This window comes from Dermochelys coriacea, chromosome 21 (assembly GCF_009764565.3).
Source record: "Dermochelys coriacea isolate rDerCor1 chromosome 21, rDerCor1.pri.v4, whole genome shotgun sequence".
Taxonomy (NCBI): domain Eukaryota; kingdom Metazoa; phylum Chordata; order Testudines; family Dermochelyidae; genus Dermochelys; species Dermochelys coriacea.
This window is the reverse complement of record NC_050088.1, coordinates 8664912-8684211: the sequence shown is the minus strand read 5'-3', so window position 1 is coordinate 8684211 and position 19300 is coordinate 8664912. Positions and strand designations below refer to the sequence as shown.

The 19300-nt window shown below is 53.9% G+C and overlaps 1 protein-coding gene and 1 long non-coding RNA gene across 2 annotated transcripts; one reads left to right on the top strand and one right to left on the bottom strand.

Moving 5' to 3' along the window:
* Positions 1 to 660: 660 nt before the first annotated feature.
* BYSL (bystin like) lies at positions 661 to 10484 on the top strand. Its single transcript, XM_038379471.2, has 7 exons — positions 661 to 1190; positions 4285 to 4450; positions 5089 to 5227; positions 6633 to 6766; positions 7763 to 7923; positions 8717 to 8819; positions 9723 to 10484. The coding sequence occupies exons 1-7, from the start codon at positions 929 to 931 to the stop codon at positions 10069 to 10071; spliced, it is 1314 nt and encodes a 437-aa protein (XP_038235399.1). The 5' UTR covers positions 661 to 928; the 3' UTR covers positions 10072 to 10484.
* On the bottom strand, positions 2632 to 4290 carry LOC122457139. Its single transcript, XR_006276498.1, has 2 exons — positions 3886 to 4290; positions 2632 to 3792 (listed from the first exon to the last, which is right to left on the bottom strand). It is a non-coding gene; the product is annotated as an uncharacterized LOC122457139 (long non-coding RNA).
* Positions 10485 to 19300: the final 8816 nt, after the last annotated feature.

The following is a 19300-nucleotide window of genomic DNA, read 5'->3' as shown; positions in this document are numbered from 1 at the left end:
TATCAGCCGAAGAAAAAAAAAACTTTTGTAGTGATAATCACGATGGCCCATTTAGACAGGTGACAAGATGGCGTGAGGATACTTATGGGGGGAATGCATCCGATGAAGTGAGCTGTAGCCCACGAAAGCTTATACTCTAATAAATTTCTTAGTCTCTAAGGTGCCACAAGTCCTCCTTTTCTTTTTTCTCCTTACAGTATGTATGATAAAACCCATTGTTTCATGTTCTCTGTGTGTGTATATCAATCTCCCCACTGTATTTTCCACTGAATGCATCTGATGAAGTGAGCTGTAGCTCACGAAAGCTTATGCTCTAATAAATTTCTTAGTCTCTAAGGTGCCACAAGTCCTCCTTTTCTTTTTTCTCCTTACAGTGTGTATGATAAAACCCATTGTTCCATGTTCTCTGTGTGGGTATATCAATCTCCCCACTTTATTTTCCACCAAATGCATCCGATGAAGTGAGCCGTAGCTCACGAAAGCTTATGCTCTAATAAATTTCTTAGTCTCTAAGGTGCCACAAGTCCTCCTGTTCTTTTTATGGGGGGGAAACAGATTCAATATGTGTATTGACCCAGCCACGCCCAGGCTCTATTCAAACCCCAGGTAACGGTATCTGGTTTGCATATTAATTCAAGCTCAGCAGTTTCTCCTTGGAGTCCGGGTTGGAAGCTTTTTCTGTTGCAGAATTGCCCCCCCCCCCCCGTAGGGTGAAAGACTCCGACCGAGGAGCGGCTCCCAGCCGCCACTGTAAAACAGGACGGCTGCGCCTTTAAGAGCCTCGCCTCGCCTCGCCTCGCCTCGCGACAGGGCGGCCCCGGCGGTGGCCGCTTTCGGAACGGCCGGCGCCGCAACGTTCCAGCAGCGCCTGCGCCTCGCCAGCCGCCCCACGTGGGCTCTCCCGCGAGCTGCGCGGCCGGGGACCGACATGCCTAAGGCCCGGCGGCGGAGGGGCGCCGGGGAGGCGGCCAGGAGCGTCCCCCTGGCCGAGCAGATCGCCCAGGGGGACGCGGCGAGGCCCAGCGCGCGGGCGAAGAGGCGAGGCGGGGGCGGGCGGGAGGAGCGGTACGTGGACGAGAAGCTGTCCCGGAGGATCCTGGCGCAGGCGCGGCTCCAGCAGGAGGAGCTGGAAGCCGAGCACTGGCCCGGCGGAGGGCCCGGGCCGAGGAAGGAGAAGACCACGCTGCTGGGTGCGTGGGGCCGGGGGCCGCTCCTGAGGGGAGCGCGGGGCTGGCTCTACGCCCACCCGCCGGGCTCAGTCCCCTGTTCACCAGCCTCGCTTCTGCGGCTCGGTTTCGGCCGGGTGGGCACAACCGCCCCCCCTCCCAACCCAACCCTCCCCTTCCCCCCCTTCCCAACCCTCCCCTTCCCAACCCAATCCCCCCTCCCCTTCCCCCCCTTCCCAACCCCCCTCCCAACCCAACCCTCCCCAACCCAATCCCCCCTCCCCTTCCCCCCCTTCCCAATCCCCCCTCCCCTTCCCCAACCCAACCCTCCGAATCCCCCCTTCCCAACCCTCCCCTTCCCCCCCTTCCCAACCCCCCTCCCAACCCAACCCTCCCCTTCCCCAACCCAACCCTCCCCTTCCCCCCCTTCCCAACCCCCCTCCCAACCCAACCCTCCCCTTCCCCCTTCCCTTTCCCCCCTCCCCTTCCCCCAACCCTCCCCTTCCCCCCTCCCAACCCAATCCCCCCTCCCCTTCCCCCTTACCTTTCCCCCCTCCCCTTCCCCCAACCCTCCCCTCCCAACCCCCTCCCCTTCCCCCCAACCCAATCCCCCCTTCCCAACCCTCCCCTTCCCCCCCTTCCCAACCCCCCTCCCAACCCAACCCTCCCCTTCCCCCTTCCCTTTCCCCCCTCCCCTTCCCCCCAACCCTCCCCTCCCAACCCCCTCCCCTTCCCCCCAACCCAATCCCCCCTTCCCAACCCTCCCCTTCCCCCCCTTCCCAACCCCCCTCCCAACCCAACCCTCCCCTTCCCCCCTCCCAACCCAATCCCCCTCCCAACCCAACCCTCCCCTTCCCCCTTCCCTTTCCCCCCTCCCCTTCCCCCAACCCTCCCCTTCCCTTTCCCCCCTCCCCTTCCCCCCTTCCCAACCCCCCCTCCCAACCCAACCCTCCCCTTCCCCCCCCTTCCCAACCCCCCCTCCCAACCCAACCCTCCCCTTCCCCCCCTTCCCAACCCCCCAACCCAACCCAACCCTCCCCTTCCCCCCCAACCCAATCCCCCCTCCCCTTCCCCCCCCTTCCCAACCCTCCCCTTCCCCCTCCCAAGCCTCCCCTCCCAACCCCTCTCCCCTTCCCCCCAACCCAACCCTCCCCTTCCCCCCCTTCCCAACCCAACCCTCCCCTTCCCCCCAACCCAATCCTCCCAACCCCCCTCCCCTTCCCCCCTTCCCAATCCCCCTCCCAACCTAATCCCCCCTTCCCCCCCTTCCCAACCCCCCCTCCCAATCCCCCCTCCCCTTCCCAACCCAACCCTCCCCTTCCCCCCTCCCCTTCCTTCCCTCCCCCTCCCCCCTTGAGGTAGCAGAGGGAAGAGAGGAACTCCCTGCTAAAGGCTCTTGGGATGTGTCTCTCCACCCTCCCAGGCCCGGGGAGTCGAGTATTAAAAAGAACAGGAGGACTTGTGGCACCGTAGAGACTAGCATTTATTAGAGCATAAGCTTTCGTGAGCTACAGCTCACTTCATCGGATACTCTGAAACCGAGTATTAAAAGCGAGGCCTGGATAGACATGCTATGGTCTTTCCCAGGCTTTCCCCAGAAGGCTTCCGGAAGTGGTGTTGGCAGTTCAGGAGGCGGCAGCGTTCACCTTTCGGAGTAGCCGCCGTGTTAGTCTGTATTCGCAAAAAAAAAAAAAAAAAAGACGACGACGACTTGGGGCACCTTAGCGACTAACACATTTATTTGAGCAGAAGCTTTCATGAGCTTCGTCGGATGCGTCCAGCTCCTCCTGCTGGATCTGAGCCTGCTCCAGGATCCTCCGGGACAGCTTCTCATCCACGTACTGGATGTGTCCGATGCAGTGAGCTGTAGCTCACGAAAGCTTATGCTCAAATAAATTTGTTAGTCTCTAAGGTGCCACAAGTCCTAGTGTTCACCTTAAATCCCTTTGCAACAAAAGTCCCAGCATAGTGGAAGGGGGCTTTGGGCTGCCGCCTTTCAGATGAGATGTAAAACAGAGTTTCTGGCTCCTGATCATGCAGCAAAAGTTATAGGTGTGATCACCTGGGTGCCTCGGCTGAGCTGTGTCCTGGGAAGGCATTCTGTCTCCCTACATTCATCCTCCTCCACTTTTATCCACCTGTCTGTATGCTTTAACAGCCCTCCTCACTGTAGTATCTGATCCTTTCAGCACCTCTCAGACAAAGGGAAGTACCCTTCCCATTCAACAGCTACACAGAGAGATCTAGGGACTTGCCCAAAGTCACACAAGAAATCTGTGGCTGACTCGGGAACTGAACCCAGGTTTCTTGAGTTCTAGTCCAGTAGTCTATTCAATAGACCATCCTTTCACTTGGTATGAGGTTCTTCCTTATTTCCTGTCCCAAATCATATATTGTTTTTTTATAGTACATTTGACAGCACATGGTGTTGAGTCAGTTTAATGGTCACTTAGGGCCATCTTATTTAGGGCACCTAAATACCTTTTACAGTGTGAGCCTTAGTCGGTGATCCTTCAAATACGTATACATGTGATTAGTTGCATTAAAGTGGGAGTATGAAGTTCAGTATGTGTTTGCAGGCTCAGGGCCTCAAGTCAGCTTTCTGTGGGCTTGTGCGATTTTCTTTCTAGGACAACAGAAGAGAGAAAAATTAAACAAACAAACCATGGTTAGAATCCCACAAAAACAAGCAGGGGGGACTTAGGAACATGTGTAGGACCTGAAACTGCTTTTAACTCTTCAGTTGATGAAGCTTCAAGTTGGCAGGGTAATTTTTAATTGCACGGCTGTTCTCCAACCTTCTTGGTTGATCCAGGTAGTTAATTAGGCGATTGGCAGAAGATAAGCAAATCTTGGGCCTGGATGTTAATTCTGACTGTCCCTTCGGATGGACTGCCCCTGGAAATCTCTGGTGCCCCTTCCCATAGCGGGTGTTTGACTACTGTTAGAAAGGGCTTCTGCAAATTCACCTCACTAGCCACATGAGAGGGTTAGAGATCAGAGTGTGGAGAGCTGGGTGGAATGTGCTTGTGCAGCTGTATCTTTGCAGGCAAGCTGCTTTCTCCCCCTCCCCCTCCCCCCGACTTGTCCAACCTTAACTGTGTCTGGTTTATTCCAGGGTCTGGATCACACAATGGGGATTCTGACGCAGAGGATGATGAGTGGCCCACACTGGAGAAGGCTGCTGCATCCTTGGGAAAGGGGGAGTGCTGTGAGGAGGTGATGGTGGACCCTGAGGACGAGAGAGCCATTGAAATGTTCATGAACAAGAATCCGCCGCTAAGGTAGGAAACAAGTCCCTGAGCCATGGGATAGAAGTGTTTCCCTGCAGCCTCGCAGCATTCAAATAGCGTTCAAGTTCAGAACAGCACTTTGAAGAGGTTAACTGACCTCTGGGAGGTGGGTTTGGTTAAAGCTCTGTCACTCTTCTGTGGCTGGGAGACTGAAGCACGGGAGAATTGTCTTGCTCAAGCTCATAAGGCAAGTCTGTGGCAGAACTAGGAATAGAACCCAGGAGTCCTGACCCCCTGTGTTCCAAACAGTAGCTAATGCTTCATTTCCTCTCAGATGACACATGCACGGGGCCATACGTAGTAACTCCTGTTACTGTAGGGCCTAGAGAGAGACCCAGCTGAGATCAGGGTTCCCTTTGTGCTTGGCACTGTACCCACGCTCAGTAAGACAGTCTCTACCCCAAAGAGAGAAACATCCTACACAGACAGGAGAGATCAAGGATGAGAGTGGGAAAAGAGGCACAAAAAGGGGAAGTGTCACCTAGCAGGCCACTGATCAGCAAGTCCTCTGATTCCTACTGCAGTGTTCAGTCCCCTAGGCCCTGCTGCCTGGTTTGCCAAGGAACAGGCTGATGCTCTTCTAGGCCAGAGACCAGCTTTACATAGTTTCCTTCCCCTGTGTCTGCCAGGCTCACGCTCGCAGATGTCATCATGGAGAAGATCACGGAGAAGCAGACAGAGGTGGAGACAATGATGTCGGAAATATCCGGCCACCCCATGCCTCAGCTGGACCCCCGCGTACTGGAAGTCTACAAGGGTGTCCGAGAAGTAAGAGCAATAGCATTTATGTAGCAGCTTCCACTTTCAAAACGCCGTCCCTCTGTGAGGAGCTACGTCAAATTGAGCCCAGCGGCTCCAGCAGCCAGTATTTGTAATCGTTGTGGCTTGTGTCTTTATCCTCATGGCCTGTGCTGAAAAATATCTTCTTCTGTGGCTGGCGTGCGCCCATCTCCAGGGCAGAACGTGACAGCTGTCACTGTACAGCAATGCTGTGTAGGTCTTCAGGGTAATTAAGGCGAATGCAAACCCGGCAGGGCTTGAGGTTTCCATCCTGTCGTTATATCTGCAACAGGCAAAAAAACATGGGCTGTTAATTATACTCTTGCATTGAGAGACTTTTTACTGCTCAGCTGGCAGTGAGAGTGCATTCGAGAGCTGGCTTTAAAATCTCTTTGGTCCAGGAGCCCTGAGAAGCGTGTGTGCCTGTGAACAGAGAGGAATTGAGGATGATTAGTTAGTGTTCACTAGGCATAGACTCCTTCTCTGCAGGCTTCCAAATGATTTAACTGCTGTTTACACTGAGTCTTTCATTCAAGGATCTCAAGCTTTACAAATAATAATGCCTCCCAAACACCAGAGTTTTGAGGAAGGTGCATTGCTATATCCATCCTGTGGATGGAGAAAGTGGATCCAGTGACTTTCTTAAGGTCATTGTAACAAGGTGGCTTGCCCCTTAAAGGCTGGAGGCCTGGCGCCATTGATGACTGAAATAACTGCCCCAGACCATCCCATCCATGTTAGCAGCTTTGATGGGGCCTGATGGAGAACAGCTGGTTCCCCTATAAAGGGCAGCAGGAGGCTGCAGAGAGGGGGGAGAAATTAGGAAACTATAGTAAATGAGAGAGGCTCCTGCAGAAAAGACCCTGACACCAGGGGAGTTGAGAAATGAGAACTAGAAGGCTGAACTTTAGCTAGGTAAACCTGGGAGTGACTGTTGAATTAGAACCTAGCCCCGGGAAGGAGGGATGGGGACTTCCTACTTAAGGGGAAGAGACACTGAATGGGGATTGGGGGGAAGAGACACTGAATGTGGATTGGGGCCTAGGAGGGCCAAATTCCTGCTTGACGAGAGAGAGGCTTTGAATTGGGACCCAGTTCTAGCAAAAATGGCTGGGTATTTCGTATCTTAGGGGAGAGAGACACCGAATTGGGGCCTGGATAAATTGGACTATGGGAGGTGAATGTTTCAATTTGCTTTGGACTGAGTGAGGTATTTAAGGGACCTTGAAGAGGGGAACAGAGGCAGGGTGCCGCAGAATGACTTCCGGTCACGAAGAGGCGCTCAGGAGGCAGCTGACCCTGTTAATTACACATTGAGTTAGTAACGGTACTCAGCAGTCCTGGCTCTCAGGTCCCTTTTCTGACCACATTCCACATACTTTTTGTTTTAAAGGTGCTATCCAAATACAGGAGTGGCAAACTCCCCAAAGCATTTAAAATAATCCCAGCCCTGTCAAACTGGGAGCAGATCCTTTACATCACAGAGCCAGAAACATGGACTGCAGCTGCCATGTATCAAGCAACCAGGTACGATATGATTGCCGTGGTTTTACGGCTTGTGGGTTTTACGGGGGGCTTTCCATGGATTCCTGCCATGTCACTGAAATCCTAACCAACCCCTGGCTCTCAGCTCAGCCGAAAGACAGAGGAAGCTAGCTGCTTGCCACCTCAAGAAACCCATGCTAGTGCTGTGGATCTGGCATTTCACGGATGCTAGAGAGAGAGAGAGTGGAAATTGACTCCATCCTGATCCAGTGTACAGTTCCCTTCAGTGTGTTCTCCATAGCTGTAACCACTCCTAAGTCACCTGCCCTTTAACTTGGTGCTCGTCCTGCCTGCAGTTGGGGTGAGAACTGCAGCCTGTGACACTTGAAGCGGGAAGCATGTCCGATTTAGCTATTACAGGTTCAGATCCCAAACTATAAGATGTTGCATAACACTGGTTGTTTTACTCTGGGCTGTGCACAATCAGGCAAGGGAGTATAGGACCATAGTCTCTGAAGCTGTAGCTGGAGTCTAATCGAGTAGCCAGAGTACCAGTCTTTAAAAAGAAGCTGTTTAGTCACTTCATTGATTGCTCTGCACTCTGATACTAAGCCCTGCAGGTAACACAGTGTTATACACTTCTAAGCACTTCTTGGCCCAGCTCTCCAAGCCCCTTCCCCGAGCCTCAGGGCCTTCCCCCTCTTCGGAGGGTAGGGTGTATTGTTCCTGCTTTATAAATGAGGCACAGAGGATCAGTTCACCCTGCAAGTCAGTGGCAGAACCCAGGAGTTCTGACTCCTCATCGTCTATTAGGCCACCCCAACCCAGCCTGGATTTCAGCAGGACGCATGTTGGGCTTCTACAGAAGCTTCAAACATGAGGTAACAAAATCACCACCAGCAAACTAGGATGTGCATGGTGGGAAAGGGAGATCCTCAGATGGGAGTATTAGGCACTGCTTCCTGCTTGTTTTCATGGGTGCTGCTGGGATGGGAGTTGAGACTTCAGTTCAACTTCCCACTCCCTCATTCCTGCCAGGATCTTTTCCTCCAACCTGAAGGAGAGGATGGCCCAGCGCTTCTATAACTTGGTGCTGCTTCCGCGAGTGAGGGATGACATCGCCGAGTACAAGCGCCTCAATTTCCACCTCTACATGGCTTTGAAGAAGGCTTTGTTCAAGCCAGGAGCCTGGTTCAAAGGTGAAGAGAAACCAGGTTGCAGTAAGAGGAGGGTGGGTCTGGCTTGCAGTGCAGTGACCTAGCGGGGAAGGCGCAGGCTGGGTTGTGTAAGCGTTCCTTGTGTCACAGCTATATTAGGAGTTGTTTTCTGGGAGGAGGGCGGTGGAGGACTTGGTTACCTACTTGCTCTTTGGCCATCCAGTAGCGGCACCTTTAACCTTTTATTTTGCACAGTGAACGTATTGTGTACGCAGCAACCCCTAAATGCTCTCCAGAGTTGAACAGCAGCAGCAAAGAGAGGGAGGGAGGCTGAAACCATGAGAGCAAAAGCAAGTGAGGTGCAGAAACCTGCTTGGTCCTTCAGCTGCAGACAAGAAGCCTGTTGAACCAGCAGTGGCTAGATCAGAATATTCAGTTCACTAAAACACTGTTGGCACCATCAGCTGTATAACTGCCAAAAAGAGACAGCCCCCTTCGGTACCTGTCAGAGATGGGTGAGATCCATTCGTGGCAGGCGACCCATAGCTGGGAGTTGATCCCCTGTGTCCATTTGTACTGTCCGTTGATGAGGCTGCCAGGGGCAAAGAATGCAGCCCATCCTGTGCCTCCCGCAACATTCTGTGCTCGGGTCCCAAGGATGCGGCATCGATGTCCCTCTGGAGAGTTCGTTCTCTCAGGCTGGACGTGCACGGGAATTGGAATGCGTGGGGCAGGGGTCAGTCGGCTGGGGTAAGCTTCAGGCTCTGAGCCCTGCAGGTCCAGCCGTCTTGTGTTAAGAGCACTGTTGTCCAACTCTCTTCTCCCTCCCTTCCAGGGATCCTGATCCCCCTGTGTGAGTCGGGGACCTGCACGCTACGGGAAGCTATAATCATAGGGAGCATTCTTGCTAAGTGTTCGATCCCCGTCCTTCACTCCAGGTAAAGTGGGGAGGGTTGGGGCCCCAAGGGGAGAATTGGGAGGCGGTAGTTCTCCCATTTCCTCAGGGAGTCCCACAGCAATGTCCCGGTTCTGCCAGAAAACCTCTCTGGCATTTCACAGAGCTAGGAAAGGTCCCACCTGCTCCAGCCCAAGCAACGGGCTTCCATCACTTCCCTGGGCAGACTGTTCCCCATTCTCATGGCTCTCCCCCTTGGCAAGCTCCTGGGCCAAGAGCCAGCAGTTTAGCCATGGCTCCACGGTGCTGGTAGCTGGGAGTTTCCTAGCTGAGCAGCACAGAGCCCGGAGGCCGTGTCCCTGCTGGGTTTTCCCACCTGTTCCAGTGGCAGTGGAGGGGATTTGGCGCCATGCGGGACCAGACCCTTACTGCCACTCTTGATTCTGCCTCTCCAGCGTAGAGAAGCGGAGCGAGCACTAGGGTCATGCCTGGGCGCGTAGCGAGATGGTCAGATGCCACAGTGCAGTCTTTGGGTGGGGACTTCACACCCTTCCAGCTCAGTGGGAACTGATTTATGCTTGCAGGGATGGGTGGGAGGAGGGTGTGGCCCGCTCTGGTAGCTGATGTGCCCTGGGCACACCAGCCTTCAGTCCCTGGCCCTAGACTAGAGGTGGTGGGGAAGTTTACAGGCCACCAGGGGGAAGAGCGACGGTCACAGACTCCAGAAACAAATGTGCTCTGAAGTGGGAGAAGGGGAGGCCTTGGCAAAGCCTGTCCTTGAAGATGCTGTAGGGGCAGGGTGCCTGTTCGTGTTGGAAGGTACCCAGACCCACTTGCGGGTGTGGCTCCGCGCTGTGTTCGGAGTGTGACCGACAAGCACCTACCCCAAGTCCTCACCACCCTCGCACACACTTCGACCTTGCTCTTCCCCCCCCACCCCCCGCAGTGCTGCCATGCTGAAGCTCGCCGAGATGGAGTACAGCGGTGCCAACAGTATCTTCCTGCGCCTGCTTATCGACAAGAAATACGCCCTGCCCTTCCGCGTGGTGGACGCCCTGGTCTTCCACTTCCTGACCTTCCAGACGGACCGGCGCACCTTGCCCGTGCTATGGCACCAGTCTCTCCTGACCTTCGCCCAGCGCTACAAGGAGGACCTCTCCTCGGAGCAGAAGGAGGCCCTGCTGGAGCTGCTCAAGTTCCACTGCCACCCGCAGATCTCAGCAGAGATCAGGAGGGAGCTGGTGAACTCCAAGTCTCGGGACGTGGAGGGGCTGCAGCCGGTGGCGATGGAGTGAGGCCAGGGGAGGGAGGTGGGGCCGCTTTCTGTCAGGGAGAAGTGGCAGCTCAGAATTTGTCTGATTGCTCATGGCTTGCTGGGGACGCTGTCCCATGGCTGCCTTCTTCACTGGACGAGGGGCTCAGCTGGCGAACTAGATCTTTGGCTGGAACAAGCGAGCATGTGTCTGTCACTGAGATTCCCCCTAGACTCCTTCCCCGTAGCCCAGGGGGGTTGGAAGCATGCTGTGCTCTTCACCTGGACCTGCCCTGGGAGTTAAACTCTGCAGTGGTGGAAGCTGCCTGCCTGCCTGCCTGGCTCAGATCTGAAGATGTGCTTACTGACCTGACACCAACAGGTGTCTCAGGTAGGGTGAAAGAGCTCTGGGCTGCTCCTGTGTCTAAGAATAAAACCTTTTCCCTGGGATATTCAGAGCATGCACTAGTGTCTGGTGGAATTGAAAGGATTTAATTGCAGCCAGTTTAAAGGGACAGTCAGGTGGCAGGGAGCCAGCTCCTTCCTTCTTCTGGAAGAGGTGGCACATTCAGCAGCAGTCACTGAGCGCACGTGCAATCCACTCCAGTCCTTGATCCACCAGCACCGCTGTCCCCTTGATGCATGCTGAAGAGCTCTTCCCTTTCTCTTGATGCACCAAGCCTGCCTTCTGTCTTGTCCCTCGTTTCACTGAGGATACATCTGAAAGGCAGCCCTGGGTTCCCCTGCACAGCAGGGAATGGCGCTCTCCTACATACATCTTGGCTGCTGGCGGGCGATGCCCTGGGGAAGGCTTGGTGCCTGGGTTGGCAGTTGCGGATGTTTCAGTTCAGTGAGCTGAATCAGTCATTCCCCTGCCTGAAGTGCAGTCGGCACCATGCTGCTTCGGCAGGCATGGGAAGAGTAATGCATTCGACGGGGGTTAGCTCCAGGGGAGACGGATGAAGCAGTGGGTTTGTTTGCAGAGAGCTGGCTCCCTCAGGAGAGCCACTCACTAGCATGGAGATTACTGAACAATTTGCAGAGCTCCCATCAATCTGCTCCATAGCATTTAGCAGGAACGGTCATGGGGGAAGGCAGCTATTCTATAATTACCCAGCTTCACATTGAAAGGAGCTCTCTCAGAGTAAGTGATTGATAGCCGCCTGCAAGCCAGGAGGGGTTGGGGACAGAAAGGGAAGCCAAAAGAAAGGCTGGGTGTTGGTATCAGTTCTGCACATTGTGGTGGAGGCACCTGGGAAGAAGCCACAGGCAGGAGGTGACAGTACCCCAGAGTGCTGGCTCTGTCTCTAGTTGTCACCTTGGGGATGTCACTTGGCCACACAGGGTGTAATGAAGGGGGAGCAAGTATTTCTCCCCATGTCCTTGGATCACCACGCTAATTAAGCACAAACCATGCCTTGGCTGTGTCCCTTCAAGTAGATGTGCTGATACAGGAGAGCCTAGAAAGCCTGGTTGAACTTTTCCTCTCCATCTGGCCAATTGGAAGTTACTTCCCTCCCCACCACCCATGCGGGACAGAGCGTGGGACTCTCCTGTTAAAATGATACGTGTGCTATTCTCTCCAAGGCTAAAGAAGAGGCCCATAACTGATTCTACCCAGCCATTCAGGGCTCAATTGTGATGTGCACTGACCACCCCCACCACTCCCCAATTCTCATTGATTTCAAGTGGCTCCTGCGCCATGGTTACTCCTTTTAGAGGAGGGCCCTATTCTCTTTACTGCAGTCAGCTCCTTCCATCTCAGCATTTACTGGGGCTGCCGGAGGAAGCTGAGAGAGGAGGTGGACGGAGACGGGAAGTTTGGGCTTGGCGACTGCCTTTGTCAGGGTCTGTACAGCGGACAGCTTGAAATCAGTGGAGGCTTTAGTCCTTCCATGGCCTTTATGACAATTATTCCCCCAGCAACATAGGAGGCTTGGAGTCTGTGCCCTAGCCTGCTAAGCCACCTCCTTGTCTAGTTATCTTTCTGCTCGCACTTCACACTGCGTTGAGCTAAAGGAAGTTGGGGTTGATCTATCTCAGTCCCCCACGCGGTGGCAGAACACAGCAGGCAAAGGGGCTGTGAGAATGGGGCCCTATGTAACCCCTGCTTTAGACAGGGCAAAGGGTAGTTCCTTCCCTGCGGGGAGAGGAAAAATCCTCCCACTGCTGCTCCTGACTGCAAGAGGGCAGGATGCAAAATCATCAGGACACCTGGGTTTGATTACTAACTCCCGCTCACCCTGCAAGCACACTGAGCCTCGCTTATCGTATTGGGATCCAGGAAGTGGGCGGGCAAAGCCTGCCCACTGCTAAAGGACCCCCCCCCCAGCCTAAGAGGGGGGTCCACAGAACCTGAAAAACCAAATAATTACAGGGGACAACTAATGAACAACAGGAACAGGAGTGCGGTCAAAGGGTCAAACGAAGGGAACCGGACGGGGACACCGAGCAGAGAACCCTGGACAGCGCCCACTGCTCCTCGAAGGCCTCAAGAGAGTCAGTGGATGCCGCCCAGAGGAACTCTGCCCAGAGTTGTGAATGGATGGAGGATCGGAAATAGGCCCCATGGTCGCAGGAGACTCCATCGGCCAACCTCCTCACCCTGGTTTTATAGATGGCCACTTTAGCCAGGGCCAGGAGGACCCGTGGGGACTTAGTGGGCCACAGACAGGGAGTGCATAGATAAGGAGGTGAGGGGAAAAGTGCAACCAAATTCTTAACAAAATATTTGTGAGGAGCTGGAATAGGGGCTGCAGCCTGGCACACTCCAGGTATATATGTGCCAGGGTTTCCCTCATGCTGCAAAAGGGGCAGGTGTCCAGGATTGGGGTGAACCGTGCCAAGTACACACCTGTGCTCACAGCCCTGTGAAGGAGCCACCAACTGATATCCCCGGCGGGCCTCGGGACCAGAGTGGAATATAGGCCAGCCCACCGGGGCTCCTTATCCTCTAGAGGTGGCAGGAAGTCCTGCCACTTTGTGTCGGGGTGGGACACGAGGGTGAGGACATGAAGGGTATGGAGCATGAGCGTTTCCTTGGTGCGGTCTGGAAACGGACTGGCTGCAGCTCGTGTAGCCGGCTCATGGTGAAGGGACAGGGGGGTCAGTCATGTCCACACGGCAGGGGCCCGATGAAAAGGTCCGGAGGGCCTGGGGTGGAGGGTGGGCAGGGCACACCCTCCCTTAGGACCTGGTCGAGGTAAACCCGTGCAGCGGGTGGCAAAGCAGCCTTCACCTCCTGAAGTACACGCAGGGAAGTACCCTGGTCTGGAGAGCTCCATGCACTGAGCGAGTGTCAGGGGATCCAGCTCGTTTCCCCAATTGAGGTCCAGAAGGTCTCCGACTCTGGTGACTTCTGCCAGGACCAACCTCTGGTGCACCGAGGGGGACTCTGCTACCTGCACACTGAGCTGGGGGGTTGTGTAGCAGGGGCTCTGCGAGGAGATCTTCCCCCACGGAGGCCGCCACGGACCTGGTCACTGTGAACAGTTTCCAGGTCCAGAGGAGGTCCTGGTAGAAGACCGGCAGCCCGGAGAGGTCTCGCAGAAGACCTCTCGGATGGAGATAAAGGAGCTGCCAGTTGTATCGGAGCCCTTGGAAGCGGCGCAGGAAGGCGTGCACCAATCGCTCCAGGCCAGACTACCTGCGCCATAAAGGAGCCTCTACAGGGCCTGGAGGCGGAAGACATGGACCTGAGTGTGGAGACACTTCAGGCCCTGCCCTCCCTCCCTCCAGATGGAGAGCCCCTGCAGAGACCCGGAAGAATTTCAGAATCAATGGGCGGAGGTTGGCTAGGAAACCCGGGGCCGGGAGCAGGGTGTTGAGCCGGTACCAGAGCATGGACAGGACTAGCTGATTAAGCACCAGTGCCCTCCCTCGAAGGGAGAGACACCGGAGTAGTCCTGTTCATCTCCGGAGCTGCTCTACCACCCTGCCCTCTAAACTGTGCCAGTTCTCCGGCGGAGAGGGATGCGTGGCAGAAAGGTAAACGCCGAGATAGAGCAGCGGACCCGTGCTCCAGCGGATGGCCTGAAGCGCGGGTGGGAGGGAGCTCGCCTGCTACCTGTCCCTGACCACCAGGCCAGAGCTCTTGACCCAGTTGACCCAGGCCGAGGAGGCTGCCAAATAGATGGCCTGGCAAGCCTCCACCCGCGCAAGTCACCCGGGTCCTGGAGCATGTCGGCGGCATACGCCGAGGGGACCAGCCGCAGCTCCCGCTCCCCCAGCGCCGACCCCATCAGCCTCCTACGGAGGAGACAGAGGAAGGGCTTGATCGCCAGAGCGTACAGCTGACCCGAGAGGGGGCACCCCTGCTGTACTCTTTGCCCAAAGCTGACCAGTTCGGTCAGAGTCCAGTTGAGCCTGACCAGACACTCTGCGGAGGCATACAGCGCCCGGAGAAAACCCACAAACTGGGGTCCGAAGCCAAACGCTCGCAGAGTGCTCAGGAGATACCCGTGATTCACCCTGTCGAACGCCTTCTCCTGATCGAGGGACAGGAGGGCGAACGACAGACCGTCCCTACACCCGAGTTCCAAGAGCTCCTGGACCAGATACAGGTTGTCGAAGATGGTGCGGCCCGGGATGGTGTAGGTCTGGTCTCGGTGGATCACGTCCGCCAGCACGGACCACAGCCGCAGCGAGATGGCTTTCGCTATGACTTTGTAGTCCGTGCTAAGGAGCGAGAAAGGATGCCAATTTTGTAAATCATGGAGGTCCCCCTTCTTTGGCAATAAGGTGAGCACGGCTCGCCTGCACGAAAGAGGGAGGACCCCGCTCTGCAAAGACTCGGCCCAGACGGTGACTAGGTCTGGGCCGAGGACGTCCCAGATCATGCGGTAGAACTCCATGGTCAGCCCGTCCATGCCTGGAGATTTATTGGTGGGCATGCGATGGAGGGCTTCCGAGAACTTGGCCAGAGTGAGAGGCAGCTCTAGCCGGTCTCGGTCGCCCGCCCTGACCGTCGGGAGTTCGTCCCAGAGCACTCTGCAAATGTTAGGATCGGTCGGATCCGGGGAGAAAAGACCTGCATAGAAGGCCCTGGCCCTCCCGCACATTTCCACCAGATCCGTGAGGGGGGGTACCGTCCTCTGCTAGGAGGCCGGTGACATGCTTTTTGGCCCCCCTCTTTTTCTCCAGGGCGTAGAAGAAGCGGGAGCCGCGCTCACTTGTGACAGGCAGGGATAAGATCTACCCTACAGGGAGCAGGAAGGCATACACGTGTTTGAGCTCCAGGCTAAAGCCCTGGAGACTGCGGTGTTGGGGGAGTCAGCAGCTGTGCTGCCCGGCGTGGCTTGTCCTGGTGGAATCACCTGCTGTGAGGACCCCCTCCCACGAACAGGGATTCTGTGCTTACTCGGCCGTTCTCCCAGGAGCTGGCACAAGAGGGAAGGGAAGGCCCTCGCAGGGCAGATGCCATGACCTTGGGGGAAGAGCGTGGTGGCTCAGATGTTTTTAATACCCTAAAGAGGTTTTTTTAAAAAAAAAAAAAAAAGTTTCTCTTGCTGCTGGAGGATGTGCTACAGGCTCAGCTGTTACGAGGCAGAATGGCAGGGAGGAAGCAAGGTGCTAAGCTGGCTTTCATATCAGCCCTACATCACCTCCGCTCAGGCAGCTGGAGCCCAAACCCTCCTGCTGTCGCCCTATCCCCACTGCGCTCTGTGGAAAGTACACACAACGGCCACAGGCAGAGCCGAGGAGGGGAGTGTGAGAAAGCAACGTGGTGGCTTTGAAGGGGGGAATCCCCAAATGCAAAGAGCTGAGAAAGGGGGAAACCTCCAGTTGTCAACGTGTGGTATCCACTGCTAAACAGTCACTCCCGGGAGCCGCTGGGTGCCTGGTGGGGCCCTCACTGTAGTGTGCCAGTCCCAGCTCCCCAGTGCTCTTACTCTGCACCCCCATTCTCTGGTGTGCACCCATACCACATTACAGTGTAGCCCTTCCCTGCCACTCCAACCACCCCTCCTAGCCAGCACTCTCTAGTGCATGCTTCTATGCAGTTACTTCCCAGTCACCCTGATTAATTCAAGCCCAAGCTTTTCAGAGCCGCTAGTCAGCTCACCTTCCCCGGGTCACCCAAGCCATGTGCGTTCGCGTTCTGCTTGGCTTTCTAACCCAAAGACTTCTTCCTTGTACCCGGATTTCACGTGGTCGTCGCTCCACTTAAATCTGGGCCTCTACAAGCTTTACTCCTTCCTTTGGAGCTGCTCAGTCATGCTAGCATAGAAGGATGATCCTACTCTTGCAAAATGCTCCCTGCTAGAATTGCTCTCTACCAGTGATTCTCAGGGGGCCCTCATTCCCTTGCAGCTGGGTTTCCCCCACTAACAGCTAGCAACGGGAAGGGCAGGGTGGTCATGACCCCCCCAGCTGCCTTGTTTCCAACCCTCAGGGACCTCTCTAAGCTGTTAAAAGTGACTCTGCCATCATGGGGTTCCATGTTAGTCCCGCTCAAGAATTCACCATTTACATGTAAAAAGCTCCTTTTCCTCCCTCTGTAATAAAACATGACAACTTGTAATCAGCCTGGGAGCTGAGAGTCAAGCTGGGTTTCCTCCGTATGCGTTGCCACTCTGCACACCACATCCTGCCCTCAGGCATGGATACTTTCCTTATCTATCACTTAGGCTCTCAGTGACATCTGTGCAACCCTTCACACACGCATGAGGCCCCATCACCGAAAGGTAGCAGAATATTCTGCCTGCAATGCACAGAGGTGCAGACTCCAGCTCACGCTCCTGGGGCTCTGCAGTATTGACAGCATAAAGGTTTCTAACACCTGCAGTTCACCTCTGCCCTACAGAAGGAGCAGAGCTGTTGAGGATGGAAGTGCCATTTTTGAATCATGTTGAAATTAGGTAATTTGCCTGGAGCCCATCCACCTGGGGCTGCCCCTTTTCCTACACTCTCTGATTTTTTTCCTCCTTCCTTTAAAGTCATAACAAGTAGATAAGATGAAGAGAGACTCGACTCTCCTTAGTGAATGCTAAGTTGTATCTGCTGTACTGAAAACCATTTGGCAAAGATACTTCAGAGAGTCAGTAGATGGTTGTAAAGTCACTGTCTTCTACAGTGTGCCCCACCAGGCCTTGTTGTTCTGATCCAGGTATCCTCCCACCCCCCAAAAAAGCTTTTAAATATATATTTCTACCTTGAGCTCTGTCCCACTTTCAAGCTGGAACACTGTGTTCATCCAACCACCTCCCCGCCATAACCTAGCCTCTGACAGGTACATCAACAAAGCAGGTAATAAGGTACAGCACAAAATTTGCCCCAGACTGTATAAGGGTGGAAGCCTGCATGTTATTAAGGACCCCAATTACTGGAGTGTCCAAGTCCTGGGTTTACCCAGGTACTCCTGCTAGGGCCTATTGCTGGGGTTCTGATCATGGGGTAGGGGAGTGTCTTTCTCTAATATACACTTCTGGTTTAGTTGATCCACTTCTCAAGTGAGTTTAAGGCCCGTTGATTTTTTTCACCTTGCCACCATCCAAGCTGCTGCTACTGTCCAGGACTCCCCACTGAAATCTTCCCCCCAACCCAGGTTCCCTCTTACCTGCATTAGATTCTCAGCCTTGAGGCCTTGCCCATTTCCACCCCATCCTCCAGTTTTTCTCTTAATCCAGTATATGCTTTTCCCTTTACCATCCTCTTTGGCTCCTCCCCACCTCTTCTTTATACCTTCTCCCATGTGAGCTCTACTGATCACTTTGCACTCCCTCCTTCAAACTCGCTTCCTCCCCAGTGTCCTTGAGCAACAATGCACTTCATGGACAGACATGGCAAATTAGCCCACAGCTGAGGAATCAGTTAAACTCTGGATCCCTCAGCAGTGAGCCATGGCTGTCTGAACAAGGTCACCTGCATTGGGTTGGGCTGTAAATTCTGGGCTAGGGATTAGAAAGGAAGAGACAGCTACTGTTTTTGTTGCTGTTAGGAGTGTAAGAACCTGACTAAAGAGATCTCTTTGTATACAGGGCCGTGCCCCGCTCAGGCTCTCAAAAAAGAGAGATAATCTGACTCAGGGGAAACTTTAGATGCTTTAACTTCTTTTAAAAATTATTTTATTGCAACATCATATGCTCTCATCTGGTTTTCCCCAGCATGGATAGTTCAAACAATTTTAAATTAACTCATTTATATATATATATATATATATTTTTTTTTCCTTTTATACAAACAGCCCCCAAACATCATGTAATTTCTATCCCCTCCTAACTTTAATAGCTAACAGAAGTCAATGGCAGACAGCTTTCCTTTTTGGCAAATCAGGCTAAGCACGATGGAAGGACGGGTGGAAGGAAAAAGCAGCCTGACAAAGAGGACTGTTTCCAGTGGCAGCCTAGGAGAGAGTTTTTCCCCCCTCTCCTCCATAGAGGGTGACATAGTCACAGAGTAACACACCATCAGTGCTCAGAAATCAATGTAAGCAGCAGTGTCTACCTCCCATCTTAGCAGACAAGAGTCCAGCTGGCTTCTGCCCTTTAATAACATAGTAATCTGTAAGAGTCTCTCTTATCAAAGCAGCATATTTTTTAAACTTTTTAAAAACTAAAACAGGAACAACAACAACAACAACAAAAATCTTTTCTCTGTCCATAAGTGCTTGGAAGTATTGATGGCCTATTGTGTGTGTGTGTGTGTGTGTGTGTGTGTGTGTGTCATAAAAACACACTATGTTTGCCCCCTCTCTTGCCCTCACCCTCCTGCTTTTTATTTTTCCAGTTGGATTTGAGACCTTCTGGAGGAGTTCATAGAAATTTAGGTCTATAGCAGCACATTCAGTATATACTTAAAAATAAGAGTGGTGTCTGAACTAACTCATCTCCCCGTGAAAGCCCTGGTGGCACAGCGGATTGATGGAGGTATGTAGAAGGATGCTAAAGGCACTGTTTGGGAAGGGGGGGGGGGGAAAATACACCTCAGTTTCCTGCCAAGAAGTTGCAAATCATCTTCCATTTCTTCTTCCTTTGTCTAAGCAATTGGTTAACGCCTCTTGGGAGAATGGCAGAAAGCAAAGGTGGTTTAAGGTAGTTCAGGTGCAGTGAGTACAATTCCAATCCTGCACCCAGTGAGCCTCACACTAAAAGGTCTCCCTCTTCCCAGGTACCAGCTCTTAAGACTTATCCCCAAATCAGGGACACTTGCACAAAGCAAGCATAAAAAACAAAAAGCCAGACCCTTCTTCTCCCTGTTAACAATGAAAGAAGCAACCCTGCTATTCCCTGCCAGTAGGAGAAACCCAACCAGCCTGATGTTGAGCAGTGAGG